Here is a 16780-nt window from a genome sequence, read left to right as displayed (position 1 = left end):
AAACTTGTCTTCCTTGAAAATTTGGCCCTGTTTTAAATAAATGATTCAAAGAGATGAAGACCCAAATGCTTACTTGATAACAAGGATATAATAATGATAAAAATTAAAGCATTATAAACTTCTCTGTGATCAATCATAGATAATATATATTTTAAACTATTAATAGTTACTAAACATTTGAGGAAAAATTTGCAGAAAAATAAAATTTAAAATGATATTGGTCTATTACTTTGTGACTATCAAAGAATTGACATAAATAATTTTGTCCTGTTGAAAATGGGATTATTTATATTCAAAAAGAAAAATAAGAAAACTCAACAGTATATTTTACCTCCTACATAAGCTGTAATGGATAAATGCAAAATTTATTTTAAAATTATGAAGCAAATAACATCTTTTGCTTTATGAGTAATTTTCTTATTTTTGTCTCAATAATTGTATTCCTGATGATTTAAAAGTAATTTTTTTTAGTTAAAAAAGAAAAAAATATATATATATTTAAGTAGGGTTTGTTTGTTTCCCTAGACACACTCATGTCTTAATCCCCTTTCTTATTCATCCTCATAACCACTGTACAAGACAATGAAAATAATATGAATGTCCACAAGGGCAATGTACCAAGTATGAAGAGCTACATATATCTTTTTTTTTTTTTTACTAAATAAATTTGACATGTAACATCATTTAATGTTAAGGTATACAGCATGTTATTATGATACATTTATATATACTGTAATATAATTGCTGGTGATGTGGAGTTACATACATCTTAAGTCCTTGATAAATCTTAGATGCTTCAGTAATAGCCTGATTTCCCCAGGACATGGAAAATTTTGAAGTATGAAGCATATAAAATAACATTTGTCTAGCCAAAATGAGGAAAAGGATAAAAGTAATAGCTTATAATTCTCCTTAGTTTCCAAAATAAATACATTAGCCACATAAAATATTAGGGGAAAAGTAGTAAACAGAATTATTTAAGTTTGCAAACATTTATTTCATGTTGACATGATAAAACTTGATATGTCAGAATAATTTCATCTAACAAAATTTTTCTGTTCATATTTTCTATTATAAGAAAAATTTCTTTCTCTCTGAAATGTATCAAGCAATTATACTGAAAATATTATAGATTATTTATTGTTCTTAAAAACTAATATATCTGTTTTGAAAATATGCTTTAATCCTAAAAATATAACAGTATAATTAAAACAGATTTTTGCTGTTGTATGGCAGAAACCAACACAAAACTGTAAATACCGTAAGGCAATTTTCCTCCAATTAACTAACTAAATAAACAAAAGAAAATAAACAATAAACCATTATTATGTGACTAAACACTTTGAAATGAACTGTCTAATGCTTTCCAAACAGGTAACACAACTTGAAGATTTCCTACTTATATCTCCTATGTTTGGTTTCATATATGCAAATCTAACAAAATGTGAAAATCATATTTTAAAATTAGAACGTTTAAAATATTTGATACCAACAAACTCCAAGTTTGCTTTTGATAACTGCTGTAATTGCTCAATGTGTCATTTACTGTTTCAAATAAAAGTCAAATATGGGGGTAGAACCTTTTTCTGATATAGTGACTGTTTTAAAGAAATAGTTTTAAACTCATTTTATCACATCATTTGGAATTGAATAAAAATAAATAATGCTAAAATACATATATTCACTAAAAAAGAATAACATGTATTTATAAGAATTAATCTTATTTACTATCAATAAGGCATCAGATACGGTGTCATAAATGACTTCTTTCAAAATTTATAATATGTATCTATAAACTGCTATTGATTATTATTGAAAAATGCAAAGCTCTCTTAAATGTTTTATTGTATGTTCATTTATATTCATATAACAATGAATATTTTAGTTCAGTGATTCTTAATCTAAGGGTCATGGATGAACTTCAGATGATCTATAAATTCCTGAATAAGCAAAACTGTGTATTAGGGCACATATAAATATATGTAATTCAGTTCATTTCATGAGATTTTTCTAAAAAAAAAAACAATTAGTTAATTCATTTACAAAGTCCTTGACTTAAGGGATTTGTATAAATTAACTGAAACTAAAATATATTTTTCCCTTAAATGAAAAATTGCTATTAAAAAATTTCCCTTACAAAAATAATTATGTTGAAATGTAGATATGTTCAAACAAAAGTTCCTACTAGAAATCATCAATTTAATGTTTTTTACTCATTTTTTAATCTCACATACTAGAATTAGAAAACTAGAATGTAATCAACATGCTAGATCAAAAGAGTTTTTGTTTTTTACACTTTGAAACAATCTGAGCTCCAAAGTTTACCACATTAACCTAAAACTCAATATGCATTTAAATATAAGAAAATATTGTATAGTAACCATGCATGTTATATAGATATTAATGCAGTTAATTTGGTAAATACACAAATGTTTCTATAAAACACACAAACAACATAGACAACCACAAACTTCACTCTTGCACTAGAGAAAGAAACAAAAAAGGAGTACACTCACAGATAGAAAACTTGTTGCTGTTGTCTTTCCCTGGAAACAATTTAAATCCTCTAGATTTAAAATCTATGGCCTTTTTCACTAGTTAAGAAAACAAACAAAAACATGTATCAGGATACACAATTTCAAAAAGAAATTCAAGTTAACAAATTTTGTTAGCATGGTATTATGCATGTTAAAGAAACTGCTTTCTTAAGCCTGATATGGGGTACCCGGAGGAAAATAAAAAAAATAGCAATTTGATTACTAAGTATTGAAAATACCAAGCAGTATAAAAATTTTAAAGGTTCTATAGGGAGAATCCTGCATACATATACAGGTACTTTTAAACACTACCAAACTTTTATAGAAGAGCAAAAAAAAAAAAAATTATCATAAATCATTTGAATTCATCTAACTTTATGGAAAAATTAAACTAGAAAAATAAAAATACTGATATAAAAGTGGGAAGAATTTAATGAATCTTTTTTTGTATATAAATTAATGTATTTTTAAGGCAATTTAGCTTAATTTAAATATTAGGACACATTTAAGAAAATGACATCATTGAAAAAACTTAAAATGTATTTTATTATTTCTTCCAATAACCATTTCCAAATTCCATAACTCTGCTTTTGAACAATGATCGATGTTCAGACTATATTGTATGAAATTTATGAAAGTGAATCACAACTTTTTGGATTTCATTTAAAATATGTTGCTACTATTTTTGATATTATGACATTAAATCAACATCATAAGAGGCTAGCATATTTCATTGTTACTAAAGCAGATATGACTGGATTTGCCTAGAGAAACACATAAACTCAATGAAGGTACTTGGAACATTTTAAAAACATTTTTTCAAGTATTTAGATGAAAATAATATCTTTTAAGTGTAAATCATTTTAACTACAGCTCCTATAAATTTTATAAACTAATTCAGAAGACTACTTAATATTTTAAGTTTTAATGACACCAAGTGAAATAAAGTCAAAGAAAATTTTAATTAAAATCCCACTAATTAAAAAAGCGTTATGTAAATTGATCAAATGATACATTTAAATAATGATTATTTTATTAAAAAACACAGGATTTACATGTGTTTCCCATCCCAATGCCTCTCAATTAGCCTCCAACTAATAAAAATTAAAAATTTTTTTTTAAAATTAAAAAAATTAAAAAATAGAGGAACAAGAATGCAAGGGATATATTTAGCTTCCTCAGTTATAATTTGAATTGCTTTACATATCGCTTTTCATGGGGATTACAGATAGAAATGATAGCCTGAAACATTTTGGCAATTAGGCTTTGTTCATTCCACGAATTTGAAAACAGTAAAACTGATTGCTGTTAGAAGGTTTAAAGTGATCATTACACTAATTCTTACTTGCCACTTTACCCAGTTAGTTTAAATGAAGGGTATTTTATTAATTTTGTAGTGATTTTTCTTTTCTGGTCACTAACTTTAAAAGTACAAAGGTAGAGACAGAGTCCGATGGCTTACTGAAATATATAGTTATGAACTACCAAAACATAATATTAAACAATAAAAAAAGATGAAAACGATCCTTGAAGTAGGATTTAAGAGATCTGATTCTTAACACTTAGTAGCTGTTTATTTTGGAAAAGAATCTGCCTTTTTATCTCAGTCTGTTCTCTTAAAATAAGTAGTTAGGACTAGATGACTACATGACTGCTTTACAATTTTGAGATTCTTTATCTGAGGCCCTTTATTTACAGTAAAAGAATGGCTCTATCTTCTCAGGTTATGTTTTTTGTTGTAATCCTCTTACACATCCCAACCCCCCTAGGGTAAGCTGAAGTTTAGCCCTACTGTTGTATTCGGCTGGTTGCTTTAAATTTAGTTTTGCTACTTGTAAACTTTCCTGCTGTCTGAAAATTATTTTTAACAAAATTTGCATTTTGTATTTTGAGGCATAATTCTAGATTCTCCTGATCTAAACATGAGTTATAAGTAGAAATTCTACCTCTACTTTTCTCTACATTATAAAATTAATATTACAGAGGGGTTGCAAAATTTTACAGTATTTTTAACACATCTGAAATTCTTAAGGAATAAAGAAAACATGAAAAGACTATAAACTCAAATGAGAAAGTTGAAAAACAAAAGTCCAGAGGCTCAAAGAGCTCAGTTAGTAGAAATAGTGAATTATGAAAACTACTCTGTGTGAGTGTATGTGTGTGTATATGTGTGTAGAAACGAGGTTTATGTAATGTTCTTATATTTAAACTTATTTGGCAGTCAGGGACAATATTTAGCTAAGAAAATGCCATCTCAAATCAAGAAGATTTAAATAGCTTCCCGGTTTGGAAGGGACTTGGCCTTATTTTTTTTTTTTTTTTTGGTCTTATTTTTTAAAAGCATCTATTTGTCAATTTTTTTTGAAGAAAAGTAAAAAGTAAAAAATAGTTGTAAAACAGATGCAGAAGATGGAATGCCAGGAGAATACTCATTTTAGGAAGTAAAAAGGAGTGAATAGAAAAATAACATAAAATTTAAATTAACCAAAGTTTTTAAATATTTTAAACAATAAGCCCATAATTTAGATAATTTTCTAATTTCAATAAAAAGAACATATCACATCTTTTCTTGAATATTAATAAACTGAAAGGAAAAATACTGCAAGTACCAATTGTAAGATATGCTTTAATTCATAAATCAGTGAGATGTTGATTCTCAAATATATGCCACAAAAGATATATTTATTACATTTTGCAAGGTATATGTATTAAATACTGCCATGATATCAAAATAAGTGCTGCTAATCATCACATTTATCTAATAAAATTAATCTTTTTCTACAGATGTATTTAAGCTATAAGCATGTCGAATTTATTTTATCATAGAGATATTAAAATATGTTGTATATCATTTTTAAAATCATAAAAGACAATGTGTTGTTTATGTTGATCCCTTCCACTGTACTGTGAGTTTCTCAAAAGAAGCAACATTATTGTACTTGAGGTTTTTGTTGCACAAGTGTATGATTGAATGTATATATGCAATATTGTAAATTCTATTTAACTGAAGGCATTTTGTTCAGATAGATTTCTTGATTAGTCATGAATTAGGAAGGAAAGAAATGAATGTTCAAGATGAAATATTTTTATGTGAAAAGCTTTTTAAATACAAAAACTATGCATGTTCTGATAAATTTTTAATATATTTCATTAAATGCAAGACATGTAGACATATATGCAGAGATCCATCCCCTTCATTTTCTTCTGCTTTTCACTTTTCACATGCTAAACAATTTTGTTCATTTTTACTTGTTACTTTTTTGGTTTGATCATGCCATATTTAACATAATGAAATATTTTTTCATAAAAATAAATTTATAAAATTTTATAAATTTATATATTTCATAACTTTTCATATTATTTCATAATGTTTTATAATATGGAAAATGTCAGAAAGGAATATATTAGGCTCATAATCAAATTCATCTTTTTAGTTGTAAGCCCAAGACACTAAAAAAAATTTTGTTCTTATAATCCTCATTTATGCAGTTTTAAACCACTGTAGAGAATTATCATTGCAGTATTTTCCAGATCAGTTATTTTTCTGTTATTTTCACAATGAATTTTAATTATAAAATGGATTTTAAAAACTTACCAAAATACTAATGTTGGTTGGTGTTACACAAACCTCATCTAACTTCCATGTTAATCACCTAAAGTCACTTATTTAAAATTATTGAAGCTACAATGTCTCATTATAAAAATAATCATATATGTCCACATATGGATAATGCACTAGATTTTGTTTCAAATATCAACACCTTCTTTTGTGTGTGTGAAGCAGGTGGCATATGAGCTTATTTTTATGTTAGAGAATCTTCATTTGTTAAAACGAAGTGCCGGTGCTACTTTTAACCATTAGGAAACTAACCACATTACACAAATGTGCTAAAAGGAATTCAACCATCAATTGGAGGTTTAGAAAAGATGATCTTCAAGTGTTCCTTCTATCACTGAGCTTCTAAAACTTAGTCATAAAACATTTCATGGCTTCAATTTTCTTACTTTAAAATTGATACACTCTTAACTATATAACTTCAAAGTCACACACCAATATTTTCTATTCTATTTCACTGCTATGTATACACAGTGAAAATTTGTAATTTTTGAGAACATTTATCTTTGAGAAAGAAGAAACAGACATGTTTAGCTTTAGTGAGCAGTACAGTTTTTCATTGGAAAATACTGTTTTAAATTTGTATGGAATTCCTGTACAGAAACATTGGCTACTATTTAGTAAATGTTATCTGAACATCTAAAAATCCTTTCATTTTCTACTTATATTATATTTAAATACAACAATAAAAATAAAATAAATGCAAAATTCTGTTTATCTTAATCTTCCAAATTTGAAGTAGGCATCTTGGCTATAATTTATCTTGCAAGTGGCAGTAGGTTCATTGTAAATCTGTGATTAAGAGTATGACAGCCCTTCTAAAAAGGAAAATAATTTTTTTTGAGAGAGTTTGAATCCTGTTGATTGGGGGGTTATTTTTGATTCAACTTCTCAAATAGACAATGACTTTCTCTCCTTTTAAAATTAGATATATAATTCCTACTTTTTATTTTGAATTAAGTATCATTATGCCTTTATGTTCAATAAATAAAATACACTAATAAAATTTTTCCAGTTTTTGTTTTGGTTATCAAAATTAACTAATGTGTGTTCATGTGTGTGTGTATGTGCGTATGTGTTCCATTTTGAGAATATGGCTCATCTCAACATTGACAGTAGATCCATTTACATGTGTAATGAGGAAATTCAATCACTTGGTAGGGATTTTATTACAGATCTAAGTCATGTTAAAACACAGCCTGTTATTTGTAGTATTTCTCTCACTGGACCAGAAGTTGGGAAACTTGTGTTCTAGTTCCATAAGACATGGAACAAGTTGTTTAACTTCTCTATATATTCCTAAGAAATTCATTAATTTACCCATAATTATTTAGGTATAGAATTTAGAGCAAAGGAAAAAGGAAAGACTAATCAGAAATATCAATTCTATCTCAAAGGTTAAAATGTGTTTAGAGACTATAGAAGTAGTTCACTATGTTCAGAAAGCAAGTTTCATTGGTTTGAAAGTTAAACGGTGGCTCCATGTTACAGACCTAAATAATTTAGCACTTTTTTTTTCTACATTCTACACTTGTAGAACACTTCTTCATAATATATGTAACATGAAGGCTGATAATTGATCATTCCATCCCATATTATCATTAGAAGAACAAAGATCAAGTAACTACACTGATGCCAGTAAAAATTAGGTAGTACTACTCTGATACTCTTTACTATCTTTCATGTAAAATTTACCATTGGATATGAATTTCTTAGAAAAAGAATATTAGCTTTATAAATACTTTTGTAGTGTAATTTTAGAAAGTGACTAAAGGTATGTTGCAAGTAAATAATGTTTCTGGCCTATATAGTAAAAAAGTATCATAGAAAATTCAGCAGCATATTAGTAAGTGGTTCATGAGTGTTTCTGAAAAATATTTTATTTTAGAATATGTTAGATGAAAAGAAATAATACTGGCTTCCATTTGATCAGAAAATTAGTGGTGCAATGAAACATGTTCAAAAACACTGAAAATTCATTTTTAAAGACTTGCATTTTAGGGATATGCAAGATCTAAATATTTTCAATTTAAAATGACAGAATTAGATCAATTAATTTTATAAGAAATGATGTATATTAAATTTTATATCTACTTAAATCTAATGCATTTTACCTTTTAAAAATCACTAGAGTTAAGGAATATAGTTTAGATACTTTAATATTTTTAATTCCAAAATATTTATGCTACCCTGCTAGCTTGTGACTAGCATTTATGATCCCCTCTTTTTAGTTGAAAAAAATTTACAATCATATATTGTGTTATATACTTAAATTCTACAATAAATACCAAGAATCAGGACATGGAAAAGTTCAGTAAATGTTAGCTATTTAACTATTTACAATTTTAAGATCTGGTCATTTTGAGAAGACATTTCAATTGGGGATGCACTATCATAAAATTTTTCAACTATTTTGTGTTATGTCATTTTCACTGTTTAGGGATGTTATACAAATTCATAAATTTTCCCTGGATTTCCAAGTTTAATTTTAATTTTTTATATCAAGTTATAAACCTCTCCAAATCCTTTGGCCAAACTAGTAAATTTGGTATAAATGCATAGAAACATTCTTAAATGTTAATATATAATCATAACAGTTCTTACAAACATATGTGTAGGTATTCAGCATAATTTATGCCATTTTCATTTTTACAAAAGATTCTGAGGCTATAGGGTCTCAAAGTTGTAAAAAAATCAGCTTAAACCATAAGTCTTTGAAATCTTATTTTTCAACAACTTCAGACTAAGAAATAAGTCTAAAATTTTTATTTAGAAAAAACCGTGTGTGAAAGAAGACATCATATTATATAATATCAATTTGCTAATTCTCATAGGTCTTCCAGATTGAATTAATTTTGCTACTTTTTATTTAAGAAATAGTGGATGCTAATTATTGGATAAAGATTCTAAAATTTGCATGTGGGCTTTCTTCTCTTCCAGAAATGGAACAACTTCAGAAATCCATTGCACTTATGTAGATACCAGCAGATGCACACACAATGCTTGGTGTAACAGGTCTTACAGTTATGGTGTGCAGTAAAATGTCAGGATTATAAGAAAAATGTGGGATTTTTATATTCTCTTTAGGGATTCTTATAATTGGCACTTTTATAATTCTTATAAAAGTCACAATATGGAAAGAGTTACCATTGGTATGGTTCACAAATACTTTTAACACTTTTACAATTGTCTCAGCCTTAACTTAAGTTTTAATCTTCATTCTCTAACAGCTTTAAGTGAAATTTTTAAAATTATCTTTAGTCCTACAGTTAAATATTAAGATCCACTCAATTCAATCATTTTCTTATGCTCTTTTTTGTTTTGATATCCCATGTTTTTTGAATGGTAATTATTTTACATTTCTTTTATTTATAATTTTTTCTCTTTTGACTAATTTTGCTAAAATATAATTTTATTATAAAATGTAATATAAAGAATGATAAAATTCAAATTTTCTTTTTTTTGGCTGCTTAGAATGCCTCTGGTTTTCACATGAAAGCCTTAGAAAATATGAAGATTAGGCAATACTTCTCAAATGATCCCTGGAACAAAAATATACCTGTGAGTTTATAATGTTTTTTAATTTAAAATGAATGAGGTAATTTTATATCACATATTTGTTTTATACATAACATCAGAGATCGTTTATCTATAGTATAATGCCTTCTAATATGAGACTAATTGAGAAAGAAGCCAACTGTTTAAATAAGAGTGACCACGGGTAATGTATATCATAAGCTTGATGGCAGTGGAATATATTCTTCCACTACAAATTTTATAAGTACACTCAGTAATTTTAAATAAAATATTCAGAAGATGTTATTACTTTAATAAGCAACAATATTCCCTCTTCCTTTTGATATAAGATTATTATAGTCTATCTAAATTTCTTCACAGAGGCTTGGTATCTCTACCGATTGTTTTAAACAAGCACAGGTGGACTCTGACAGTGTATTTGACACTGGGTTATGCTGCTATAACCATGGCTGTTGAAGACAACAAAGCACTCTCATCATAACTTATCTGTGTTCTCCTCACAGTCCATCCATGCCTTTCCACATCTATTTTATGCCTTGCCACGTACTTTTCCAGATCTATTCTTCTCATTCTGTACATAGGTTGACCTGAATAGGCTACATCCTGCTACACAAACTGTGGCATTACACTAGCAGCACCAACATCAACTAGGAACTTGTTAGAAAAACAGATTATCAAGCCCTCCCAGACTTAATGAATTAAAACTGGCCTTTAACAAGGCCACTATGTGGTTCTTATGAACATTTAAATTTGAGATGCTCCAGGCTCTATCAACATACTCCCTGATCCTCCAGAGAATAGCAGGAAGATGGAGGGAAGAAGGAAAGTAGAATCAGGATTGTTCTGAAAGGTCTCTCTGACTATGCTAACTGGAGATGGGCCCTTAACTGAAAGTTACTAGTCTTCTTTATGCCATACTGAGATATATATATATAATATCTGTCCAACATCTCTCCCTTCCTTCATCCCAATGAGTAGGGAATAGTAACAGCCTAGTTGCTACTACCCTAGCTGCATGATCCCTTGTGGTTCTTTACATATGCTTATTTACAAGTAATCCCTTTGTAAATAAACCTTCCTTGAATTAGCCCATATTCAATAGTTTCCCTACAGACTCTATAGATATACCACTGACACAAGGAATCATTAGAGATTTGATTTTTTTCAGATACTATAATAAACATCATCTCTCAATTTGTTTATAGTGACTCTTAAATAGATAATATCTAAGTAGAAACAGGGATGGTTATTGCTTATCATTCTACCACTGGTTGCTTACTTATTTCCTTACTTGTTTCGAAATCTAGAGCACACATCTTATGCCCTTTCTGGCAAGAAAAATAAATGTGGGACTAACAGAAACCTGAGGTGAACTGGATACTACACATTACTTTAGTAATAACTTATACATGAGATCCATATGAACAGAGCTAAATACAGCTATATATATATCAGCAGTTTCCATAATTCTCTATCAACATTGCTCATGCTCACTCGGTTGCTTCAGTCATGTCCAACTCTGTGATCCCAAGGACTGTAGCCTGCCAGGCTTCTCTGTCCGTGGAATTCTCCAGGCAAGAACACTGGAGTGGGTTGCCATTTCCTTCCAGGGAATCTTCCCCACTCAGAGATCAAACCCACATCTCCTACACTGCAGGTAGATTCTTTACCACTGAGCCACTAAGGAAGCCTATTAGACTACATATTTTATTTCTAAGGAAATCAGCTATGTAAGAAATTTAAAACTCTGTGCTAATTGTTTTCTTACTTTGTTCACACACCTTTATCTGATAAAACTGTTAATGTAACTAAAGTGTATTTTCTTCTTGTAAAGGCTCCAGAAGTGGGCAGTATCAGTCAATGGTTGTGTGTCTAAAGCATAGGTACTCAGTCCACTGTCTCATTTAAACCACAAAATAGCCATTCAAAAATGGGATTATTTCTCTCCTTTCTAGATGTAAAAATGGAGAAAGGCTAAGTAGATTGTCCAATACATATACTAGTATAGAATACATTCATTCATTTGACTTTAAAACTTCAGTCCTAGCATCAACACCACCACCTGACTATGAATAACAGCATTTCATATATCCAATCAGAAATAACAACTGAAATATATCCTGGGAAATCACAAATGGACTGGATTAGTATACTCTATCCACATTATTTTTTTTTAATGCAAAGCTAATATTAGAAAAATTTAAGTAGTCAGCAATATCTGATTTTAAGGATGGTTTACTTTAGTATGGAGCAGAGCCAGTTTCATTAACTGAATTTAATACTGAATAATATTAACTATTAACTGATAGTGCCAAGCATAACCCCATGGTGTGAAGCCTCTCGATGTCTTATTTTAAAAGTATAAACAGAGGAATAAAAAAGGTGTAGCAAAAGCCAACTGCTAGATGAAACTCAAATTACCATACAGTTTTTTGTTCTGTTCTGCTTTTTTAGTAAAATCAACTTTGGCTCATTCTTTTCAAATAGAAAAGTTGAGGAGAGTTGATGACTGCCACTGTTCACTGCTTTCTACCCTCCTCACTTCCTGAATGCAAGCCAACTAACTGAAAATTTTCTAATTTCTCTGGACAAAATCAATCTAGAAATCTCTCACACTTTAATCCCATTTGGTATTATGAAGAAATGCCATTTGAAGACAAAAAAAAGAAAAATCAAGCATCGACACTAAAAAGCAACAGTCCATGGTTTAGAATACAAATGATTAGATAGGAGGAAAAAAATATACTATGCAATGCGCCCCAAACCTAACACCATGCTGTTCTGCCATATATAAAGGTTCTTCTCTTCCTAAAATTGTGAAGCTTAATTGTGTGATTTCACTCTGTGAACAGCGGGGTAGCCATATGCTGTAGAAAATTATATGGAGGGAAGCAGCTTGCTGCAAAAGTGGGTGAAAATGCCCCAAAATAACTCTGAACAAGATAAAAGTGTCTAAGACAGGACCATACTTTCATACTCCAAAAGGCAGAGTCCACTTTGGCACCAGCTTTGAGCACAAATAGAATGTCTATCCCCTTCAAAACACTTTAACAAGGAAAAAGATTTAAAAACCACAACCCCACACTCATTGTGACCATCTCATTCACAGGCAAAATAATTAGCTCTGATAACCATAACCATAACTGGTTCCCCAGAAGCCAGTTATATATAAAATCATTGCCATCTTTGTTCTTTAAAGTTAAGACTCTCTTTCTTTTATGCTCTACATATTAGTATTATTTCCCTTGTTTGCTCATTATGCATACATATGAGATAATATGTTAATATAAACAATAAGGTATCAAAATCTCTGATTAATAATTACTGGTGAGCATAAAAATGGAGTTGAAAATCTAAAAAAAAAAATACCACTTATGAATCGAGATCCTTGTTACAAGATGACAGTTGCAGTTAATGTAAAATGATACATCCTAAGACTTACTTAAAAGAAAACTTTGGGGTTATCAGAAGTACTTAAAATCTCTGCATAGGAATAACTCAAAAGCATGGCTTGAGGGGTAGCACTGAACAAAACTGTTAAAATGATTACTTGCAGATACATCATGTGTGAAAAAAATGAATTTTCAGTGTTTAATATTGTCATAAAGGTCCTCAGTAATTTTGGAGTATTTCTATCTAGTACCTTTTAAGAATGTAAAATTTGTTACTAAACAATTTCTAACATTTTATTTTTTCTCTTCTTTCTCCCTAAAAACAACTTATTTAGCAAAATATAAAAAATATATTTACTGTTATGAATGACAGTTTTCATAATTTTACAAATGTGATGAAATATGGAAATAAAATATGAAGATGATATTCAATAAATATGTATTTAAAGCATAAATTGGTACATTTGGGGACATGGATTTTAATTGCTACAAGTATCAACATTAACACAATTTTCAACAAAATAATATGACTAGGAAAAAAGTCAAGAGAACAATGCAAAAAACAACAAAAAAGGGTAAGATATTGATAAAGAATGCAACAGTCAACATTTATATATAGTACACCTACCTAAATGTTATCAGTTCCCTATCTGTTAAATATATATTTACTTTAACAGTGTCAAAGTTCTTACATAAAAGAATAATAGTTAATTTAATAAATGAAAGTACCTTAAAAATCATACATAACCAATTTTTTAAATGTCATAAATGTTGTATCTTGTTATTATTTATGATAAACATGCATGAACATTAATACATCAATTAATCTCATAAAGAAGGACATGGGAATTCGAGCAGAAAAGTGTAGTTTCATCATTTATATAAAATAGAAGATGATGCATATTTATTTAATCATGAACATTTTTGATTTGGCAATCAATTTCTGTATCTTGATTTTCACTATCTTTTGCTTCTACATATCATACTTTCAAAGACTTAAAACATGTTAAGTAAAAGTAAAACCTTGTTTTTTTCTATTATTTGATAATACATTTAAAAAATAATTTTAAGATATAGATTTAGGATAAAAAAAGCAATAAATGAGTTAAAATTAGACTTGAGAATGCTTTCATCAATTATTCAGTAATTTTTTTCCAGTAAAATCATAAGTAATGTAATCTGCTCAGTCATTCCTAAAGGTTGATAGAATTAATTATTGTCATTAAGGTTGATCTGGAAAATCCATCTGCCTTAAAATATCCCTTCCACTAGTTAATCTCCCACCAGTATAGTCATTTTTATAGAAATAACTTTTACCATATTATCTGAGATGGTTTACTAACGTAAATATTCCAGTGGAGAACAAGATTTCATGGAGAGTGGCCAGGTATCATGTACTGCTGGGTATGTACTGATCTCTCTCCATAATTATAATCCTTATGTAAAATTTTACTAATCAGTTTATCAGCAGAATCTGCAATCTTGTTAGAAATGCATAATCTCTGATCCCATCAAGATCCCATGAAGTCACGATCTGCATTTAAGTAAGACTGCAAGGTGATTTGTGCTCACACTGAAGTTTGAGAACCATAGTCTAAGACTTAGACTCCAAAATTTGCATCAATTTTTAATTGCACATCTGTATACCTACTAATTTGTCTGCCTGCTCCTGCTTACTTAAAATTTCTTATGTGTGTGCATGTTTAGTCACTCAGTCATGTCCAAATCTTTGTGACCCCATGGACTGCAGCCCACCAGGCTCCTCTATCCACAGGGATTCTCTAGGTAAGAATACTGGAGTGAATTGCTATACCCAACCCAGGTATCTTCCTGCTAAAATGATGTCTTATAAAAAGTTATATTAGATAATATAAAGTCTACCAATTGCTTCCTATCTCATTTAGATTAAAATAAATCTCTTTTCCTAAGTCTCAAAGCCTATATAGTCTAATTCCTGCCAGTTTCTCAACTGATCTCCACTTTCCTTTTTTTTTTTCCACTGAACTCCAGGCATATCAGGCTTTCTTTTTTGCAAGCAAAATCCAAGCTCTTTCTATCAAGTTGCTTTCTCTGCCATTAGGTAGTTATTTGCTTATTTCTTTGACTTTTTCTCCTCATTTAAATATAAACTCAATGAACCAGGTTTTGTCCAATGTTGTATAAAAGAACTAGAAGAAAATATGACATGCAAATAGTGAATTTTTGTTGAAGAAAGAAAGAAAGCAATAAGGAAGAGAAGTAAGGATGAATGTATAAAGGAAGGAAGAAGGAAGGGAAGAAGAAAAGAAATAGCACTAAAAGAAAGAAAAGGAAAAGGAAAGACAAAAAGAAAGTAAGAAAAGAAAGGAAAGGAAGGAAGGAGGAGGAGAAAGGAAGGGAGAAAAATGAAGGGGAGGAGATAGGAGGGGAGAGGGAAAAGGAAGGGAAGGAATAGAAGGAACAAAGGAACGAACAAATGAAAGAAAGTCTTGAATAAAGGACCTGTTGGACATTAATGTTAAAGTTAATGTTGGACATTAACTACCTAAAAGTTAGGTTCTCAAATGAAGAGGTTCTGGAACTTAAGGCTATGTGGCAGTGGTCCTGGTGAAAAATGTTTATATGGCTGAGTTCCATTAACTGGGATAAGGAGAGTACCAATCCAACTATCTTGATGGTAATGTTGGCCACTTCTATGCTTGCTTTAATTTATCTCTGTCTACAGTGATATAACCATAAAAATAAGTCCAGGCAAATTCAAGCCTCAAGAGAAAACAGAAGATGATGATAAATCTATCAATTAATGTATGAGATCTCTGGACAGACACTTGGATTAGAAGGGACAGCAGTGGTCATATCATTTCAATATTTTATGCTTAAATACTTTCTAAATACCGATTTGTCCACCAAGCTATGCTTGAATATCTTATCAGTGACTTAGGAATTTGCTGCTTTCCGAAGCATACAATCTACATTTGAACAAAACTCAGTGTTAGAATAGTTTTCTCTATATTTTGTATCCTCCTGTGATTTCATACACTGTTCTACAACCTATGGCAGAATAGGTTTGATCTCTCCTACATATAACATATTATAATTTTAAAAGACACCTATAACTCATCCTAACATGCTCATTCTGTATAAATTCGCTTAGAATTGACCAATAATTTTTTACTACTATCTTATCTCTCTATTTTTCCTTTGAAAATAGAGACCATATTTTAAATTTTATGAACTTAAGCTTATATGCTTAATCACTGAGATAATATGTGTAATAAGCCCTGATACTTGATAAATATATATCATTATCCACAAAGATCTAAGTAACCATCCATAAATGAATTTTCTCATGATGATACAGCTTATGAAGATTAACAAAAAATAATGTTTTTGATTTATAAATCTATACTCGATAAAGATATTAATATATAGTTTGAAAACAGGTGCTTGTAAACTATTGACAAGAGTTAAACTGTATTTTACATGTGGCCAAATAACCTATTAGTGAAAGGCACCTACTAGGCACCCAAGAAGTGTTATTTCTACACAATAGAGTTTTTGTCATATTATAGTCCACTGTTTTAAACAAAATGGTTACATATCATAGTATGTGACTTTTGAAATAAACTGGAAATTCAATGTAGATTGCATATCTGATAGTATGTTGTTTTCCTCTTTTTACTGAGCAATATAAAACTCACATGATGTTACTTGAAAAA

General features: G+C 29.3%; 1 protein-coding gene across 5 annotated transcripts in view; it reads right to left on the bottom strand.

Annotated features, from left to right (window-relative positions):
* The window catches only part of CSMD3 (CUB and Sushi multiple domains 3), a 1331483-nt gene that overhangs the window by 770099 nt on the left and 544604 nt on the right, over window positions 1-16780 (bottom strand). For 3 of the 5 annotated variants that reach the window (XM_070477231.1, XM_070477232.1, XM_070477233.1), the window contains one exon: window positions 2517-2594. The exons of the other annotated variants lie outside the window; for them this stretch is intronic. In XM_070477231.1, the coding sequence (XP_070333332.1) occupies window positions 2517-2594 (78 nt within the window). The remainder of the gene's footprint in view (window positions 1-2516; window positions 2595-16780) is intronic. 5 annotated transcript variants of the gene reach the window in all.

This window comes from Odocoileus virginianus, chromosome 15 (assembly GCF_023699985.2).
Source record: "Odocoileus virginianus isolate 20LAN1187 ecotype Illinois chromosome 15, Ovbor_1.2, whole genome shotgun sequence".
Classification (NCBI taxonomy): domain Eukaryota; kingdom Metazoa; phylum Chordata; class Mammalia; order Artiodactyla; family Cervidae; genus Odocoileus; species Odocoileus virginianus.
Note: the sequence above shows the minus strand (reverse complement) of the source record. Positions and strands in the feature narration are given on the sequence as shown.